The 6,546-nt window shown below is 46.4% G+C and overlaps 1 protein-coding gene across 2 annotated transcripts in view; it reads right to left on the bottom strand.

The window, feature by feature from the left end:
* Nucleotides 1-3,686: 3,686 nt before the first annotated feature.
* The window catches only part of Serpina6 (serpin family A member 6), a 13,379-nt gene continuing 10,519 nt past the window's right edge, over nucleotides 3,687-6,546 (bottom strand). For both annotated transcript variants that reach the window (XM_010609183.2, XM_019205262.1), the window contains 2 exons: nucleotides 5,334-5,481; nucleotides 3,687-3,974 (listed from right to left, as the gene is read on the bottom strand). In XM_010609183.2, the coding sequence (XP_010607485.1) occupies nucleotides 3,789-3,974; nucleotides 5,334-5,481 (334 nt within the window). In that variant the 3' untranslated portion in view covers nucleotides 3,687-3,788. The remainder of the gene's footprint in view (nucleotides 3,975-5,333; nucleotides 5,482-6,546) is intronic.

The following is a 6,546-nucleotide window of genomic DNA, read 5'->3' on the forward strand; positions in this document are numbered from 1 at the left end:
TTTTCCTGTGCATTCTTTTGTGTGGTTTTTTTGTGTGGATTTTGGTATCGTCTTGTCTATCCATACATTAACTATTATTGATGTTTTTATTGGAATCACAATAAATTGATAAATTGGTTTGGGAAAACCAATGTGTAGATAATGTTGAAGAACCTTATTCCAAAAGGAACAAATTCCATTTGTTCAAGTCTGATTTTTAAGGAGTGTTTTATAATTTATCAGTGGATTAGCTGCATATTTCTTGTTGAGTTTACTCCTACATGTCGTATCTTTCTGGGGACTCACTTGGTTTCTATCATCTATTCTCCCTCCAGTCTCCTCCCACTCCCCTCTCCCTCCTCATCCTCCTTCTCCTCCTCCTGTCTCTCTCTCCCTTCTTCCTTCCCCCTCTTCTTCCTCTTCCTGTGCCTCTCTCTTCTCTTTCTCCCTCCCTCTCTCCTCTCTCTTCTTTCCTCTTCCCTCTCCTTTCTCCTCCTTCTTATTTAGTTCCTTTTCTCATTTTAATGCTGGGCAGAGGAACCAGGAAGGTGAAGCCTCTTCCTCCCATAGTGTCTCTTGCACACCCTCTACTGATAGAATTTCATATCATGCCCATTTTTCAAAGCAAAAATATTGAAAAGGTCCAGACTAATCTTTGCAGAGCAACAGTGAAGGGAGGATTTGGATCTGAGAAGCAATAAATTGATTATTAGCATAGAAAATGTTTTCATTTTTGCTTTAAACAGTTAATTCTATGTAAAAGCTATTTTTGAAGTATTTGTGCCCACCTTCTACCTTTTCCAGTGAACCTCGTTCTTTTGTGTATGCCCAAGAGTCCTACTGGAATCATTTTTTTCTGCCTAAAGAACTACTTTGAAAACTTATTAATGAATATGATACAGTTTATCAGCTTTTTATCTTTCTGGAAAAAATATTTACTTTGTCTTCATTTTTGAAGCATAGATTTTACATTTTTTTCTCCTTTCGAAGAATATTATGACATGTTCCCTTTCCAGACGTTAAGGACATCTTTCCACTGTGTTGCAGCTGAGATGATTTCTTATTTAACTTTCTATTTAGAAAACTTACAAACAAGAGTATCCTCTTATACCCTTCACCCCGTTTCTACAAATATGAGCCCATCTCAGGACCGTAGTACGTAACCATCAAAACCAGGAAATGGCACGGATGTGATATTGATGTCATGCGTTTTTCAGTTACCCCACCAGGGTCCTTTTCTGGGGCCCAGAGTCAAGTCCCAGACCCCTGCTTACACCGGCTGTCATGTCCCCTCTTTTCAGTCTGTGTGGAACAATAGCAGGACTGTCATTTTCTTAGGCCTTTGGAAGAGTGCTGGCAGGCAACTGTGGTAGGATGTCTTTCGGGTGGGTTGGTCTGATGTCTTCTGTTGTCCAATTCAGGTAATACATCGTGGTGGCAATGCCAAGAAGTCCACCTCATGTCTTGTGTCACCTCAGCCAGCTGGTGTAGTTTCTGATGAGAAAAGGAGCCTTGCCTTTATCTCTGTGCCCTGTATCTAATGTGGGTTTTTTGTTTTTTTTTATTTCTGGCTCTGTTGCAGATTTTTCTCTAGATCCTTGGTTTTAAAAGTTTGATTATGCTATTCCTTAGCTGGGGTTCTTTGAGTTTTTCTTGCTTTGAATTTGTTAAAATTCTTCCACCTGGGTATTTATAGCTTTCATTGATTTTGGAAAACGAAAATTATCTATTACTTCTTTGTATTTTTCTGTCCTGTACACCTGTCCCTTCCTGAGACTCCCATTCCAGGTAATAATGCAATATTGCAGGCTTAGTTCAAATGTGGTTTTCTTTGCACTGCTGTTGACTTTATAGCATAAGGAATATGCATAAGAAATTCATGTTTATGATGCTTCCATTATCCTAGGGCCACCCAGAACTTAATTTTGGTCTTTTAAAGTAACTGTTGACTTGTAGGAAAATCATGTTTTTACACATTTTTGTCAGTTTATCATTTGTCTTATAGTTAAATTTTCTATGAAGTTGATTGTATAAATACTTCATTTAATGGGTTTCAAGCATTCTCAGATAAGCCTTTCTCATGAGATTATTTTTAATAATTTTATTATTTGTTTGATACTGGGGTTGGAACTTGGGTCCCTGTGCTTGCAAGGCAGGTGGCAGAACCATTGAGCTAAATCCCCAGCCCTCATGAGATTACTTTTAAAACACTCATATATCTGCTTGTTATTTTATGATTTTAATTTTTTATATTCAAATCTTTGCTCTGTCTGGAATTGATACTACTATAAAGATGAAAATGATCTCAATGCTACCTTGTCTCTTCACTGATTGAACTCTGGTCCTTGCACTTGCAAGGCAGGCCACCGAACCGCTGAGCTAAATCCCCGACCTGCAATCGTTCTTAATAAATGTTTTGCTACAGTTTGTTTTCCCCATGTTTTGGAAATGGCACTTTCTATTTATTGCAAATTTCCATTAATAAATAAAAAATAGGCTCCAAAATGACACTACTCCCCTCATACACATCTGTAATGCATTCAGTGGGGTGGGTTTAGGGTAAAGGAAATTTATAAACTCTGTGTTGTCCATCTTACAAAAACAGCAAATGAAGGGCCAGGGATTTAGCTCAGTGGTGCCACCACCTGCCTCACAAGCTCAAGGTTCCTAGTTCAATACCTGGTACCAAACCAAACCAAACAAAAACAAGCAATGCAAACCCATTTAAAAAAAAAACCAACTCCCCCCCGCCAGTGCAAATCCATAATAACTACCCCCCGGCAACAAAGCAGCCCCCAACAAAGCCAGATAGAAAGAGTCCTGCTATTTGCCATGTGGGTTGGGTCCTACTGAGTTAGGGCCAGGACCGTGGCCTGAAGACAGCAGCTAGGTCTCACCCCTGGGCTTTTGCTGCAGCTGTTTTGCCTTCATATTAAGAAAGGAAAACCAGTGGATGTTAGGCTCTGTTTCACACACCTGCCAAGTTCTGTGCCCAGCTTCCTGGTTGAGCTTGAACCTTTCAGCCACAACAGGCTTCCATCATGGGGCAGCCCCTGCGGTGAGGGTCCAGCCAACCCTCCCAGCCATCCTTACAAGGAAAGACACACAGCTTTCCCGTCTGACCTCTTGATGCCTGGGTGGGGTTCTGTCTCCGGCCAGCCTCACCCTGAAGCCTTGCTCCCTGCATTGCACAGACTTCCAGACTCCCAAAGAGTATCAGATGACACTCTCCTTATTCTTGTCAGGGAAGAGGGTAGGTCTATTGGCTGGAGGAGTCCTTCCTCCTGTGGTAGTACTGGGTGTTAGGGACTGAATGTCTGTGACCCCACAGATGGCCCAGAGTGGGTGAGGCCTCTAGGAAGTGTGAAAGGATTAGTGCCCTTTTACAAGAGATCCTGCTAAGCTTTCTCTGCTCTTTCTACCGAGTTGAGGACTTGGTGAGAAGGTGCCATCTACAAGCTAGGAAGGGAGTCCTTCCCAGGCTGTACCCTGATCACAGACTTTCAGCGTCTAACGCTGTGGGAATGAATGAATTACTGTGGTTTCTAAGCCACCCAGCCCATGGTACTGTGTTATAGCAATTTAGATGAATGAAGACACCAACTCTGGGTTTATGACTGTGTCACCTCTGTGTCCTTATGCCTCCCCTTTCAACCACACTTGTTCTGAGATTTGCAACAATTGTTTTTTATTACAAGACACATAAAGGTAGGGGTAGCTCTGTTTCGGTGGAGGAAAACCAGGAGAAGACAGGGGGAGGCCTCTCCCCAAGACCAGATGGTGCAGTGGCTCCCAGGGGGGCAGTGCTTTCAGCTAGGGTTCACAACCTTCCCCAGGATCAGAGTGCTCCATGTGAAGTCATCGAAGATCAGGACAAGGAAGGGCCAGTTGAAACTGAGAGTGACCGGCTCAGACTCCAGCTTTGAGGTGGCCCCAGGGGTGGCTGCTGCATTCTTACCGTTCTCATCTATCTGCAGCGTGGCCTTGTGGATGACCTGTGGGCAGTGTGAGGATGGCAGTAGGTGAGTCCCTTGCCATGTGCCAGGGCCTCATCCCATGGACTCTCTGCACCTCCACTTTTTGGCCTCTTTTTTTTTTTTTTTTTTTGGTACAGGGTATCGAACTTGCAGTTGCAAGGCAGGCAGCGGAAACACTGAGCCAAATCCCTAGCCCTAACCTCCAGTTTTTGGAACTGAAGGCAAACCTTGGTCACTCGGTGGCTTCTCACCTGAGCCGTGTCCACAGGACAAGAGCCCAGGCCCCTGTCTGACCTGCATGTCCCCCTTGCACCTGTAACATGTTAGCCAGGCTTCAACGTCTGTCGTGGGCGCCCCTTACTGTGTCCCGACCTGGTAGAGGGAGACCTTGCTCTCTGCTCACTCTGCTGGAGAAATATCACATTCAAACTGGGCAAAGTGCTTGTGCCTCCCCTGGACAGGGGAGCTGAGAATGCTAGTCTTTGTTGATATGTTCCTCAAGAAGGAATTCCGAAATGAGCAAGAGGTTTGACTGACTTGGAGAGAAAGCCTCTGACAGATCATGGTCTGGCTAATGAGCAGGTGCCATTCTGGGCACTCACGATACCCTGCAGGATGGTAACTCCCTTCAGCTCTACTTTATAGCCAGGGCTCCCAAGTTCTAGGCAGCTGTGACTGGCACCATGACTAGGAACAGATGGGGCTCAGACCGAAGTCCCTGCTGTGGATCTTGAGAAAATGAGGTTTGGGTCAACACGTCAGACTTACTTGTGAGCTCTGTGACCATGGACAAGCTCTTTTCCCTCCCTGGGTTAGGGATTCCTCCTGAGAGACTGAGGTGCTACCTGCCTTAGAAGGAGCAGCTGATGTACTGAATCCCCTCACACAACATGCACTGACTGGACAGGGAACCACCAAGGCCACGGAGCCCTGTGTTTGGAGGGTGGAGGCCACATCCCCAGAGCCTAGCACAGGGTGGGAGCACATCGTAGGGGCTCAGTAAAAAAATTTCTGAACAAAGATAGAATAGCAGAACATCAAACTGAAGGAGAATAAGTGTAACTGAGTAGAAGGTTCTGTGTGATCCAAATCAGATATCTACCACGCTCCCTGTTTCTTTTTGCCAGGGGCTGTTCGCAGAGCCACCATATTGCACAGTGATGCTTGGGCTGTGGACTGCCCTTGTAACCAGCTTCCTGTTTGATTTTGGGGATGTCAGTTTTCTAGGTGAGCCTCAGATGACCTCACTGTAGGTGGAGGGGATTGAACCCAGACCTAGGTTCTCAGGCTGGGAATGAAGGGTATTCATGACTATTTTTATTGTGACTTTTAGAGGAAGAAAAACAGAAAAGTATGGGTTCTGGAGACATTTCTTACCTTTGATAGCATCAGTGGAGCCTCCTGGGTGATGCCTGAGAAATTGGCCCCGGGGGTGAACAAGTCCACGATGCCCATGTCGGCCAGCATGGCCCTGAGGTCGTAGGCACTGGAGATGGACAGCTTTGGCAGGTACAGGTCTACCTGGCTGCTCAGAACAAGCAGGGGAGGTTAGAGGTGGGGGCTGGGCCCGTGGAGGGAGTGATGCCTTTGAGCTGATTCTCCCTGTGATACAGCTCCACCACTGGGTGTCAGAGATACTGGTCCCTGAGGAAGTCCGTCTGAGCTGGGCATAGTGGCATCCCTGCAGTCCCAGCCCTCTGGGAGGCTGAGGCCGGAGGAGCGCAAGTTTGAGCCCAGTTTGGTCAAGTTGGTGATATAGCCAGGCCTTGTCTCAAAATTTTAAAAAAAGAAAAAAAAGTGCGGTGGTGGTAGATAGTATGAAGTTCAGTGAGAAGGGTCTGAGTTCAGTCCCCAGTGCCACAAGGAAAAATGAAAGTCTTTTTGGTTCCCAGAAAGCCCGTGCTAGAAGCAACAGAGGTAAGGAGGGAGCACTCCGGGGGTCGTGGCCCTACACCCCACCCCCGTGCCCAGTGGTTTTTAGCTAAGTTTGCCTGCTCTGTGCTGGCAGGAGAGCACTTGCTGGTCAGAGTCCAGGGTTCTACAAGGACTCGGTTGTGCTGGTGAGAAGCAAGGGGCGTGGGACCACGCTGAGGAGGGAGGAAGAAGACAGCGTGAGGGCCTTCGTGTTTACTTCGCAGAGGCAGATTGAGGCTGAAACTCAGTGGTCCAGGGTTCCCCAAGGCCCTCTTGGGGCGGCTGGATGGTCACTCCCAGCTCCGAGGGCGAGGCATGGGGCCGTGGTGTGTGGGTTGCTGGCCGATGTTGTCTACAATGGAGTATTTTCAAGCAGTTTTTTTTTTGGTGGGGGGAATCCATCGCTTTATTTTCCGTAAGGGTCAGAATGTTTGACTCATTGTTGGTTTATTATCGCCACCTGGTGGCATTACACTTAGATCACAGGTTGGCTTTGCATGGTAAGGGTGTGGTGGCGCTGGGAACAATGAAGAGTTCAATCCAGAAAGGTGGTGCGCGACTGTAATCCCAGCACAGGGAGAGGCCGAGGCTGGAGGATAGTTCAGTGGTGCCGCCTGCTTCGCAAGTGCAAGGTCCTGAGTTGGATCCCAGTCAAAGAAAAAAAAAAAAAAAAAAA

The sequence above is a fragment of the Fukomys damarensis genome, unplaced genomic scaffold (genome assembly GCF_012274545.1).
Source record: "Fukomys damarensis isolate Sample0158 unplaced genomic scaffold, DMR_v1.0_HiC HiC_scaffold_21, whole genome shotgun sequence".
Classification (NCBI taxonomy): Eukaryota; Metazoa; Chordata; class Mammalia; order Rodentia; family Bathyergidae; genus Fukomys; species Fukomys damarensis.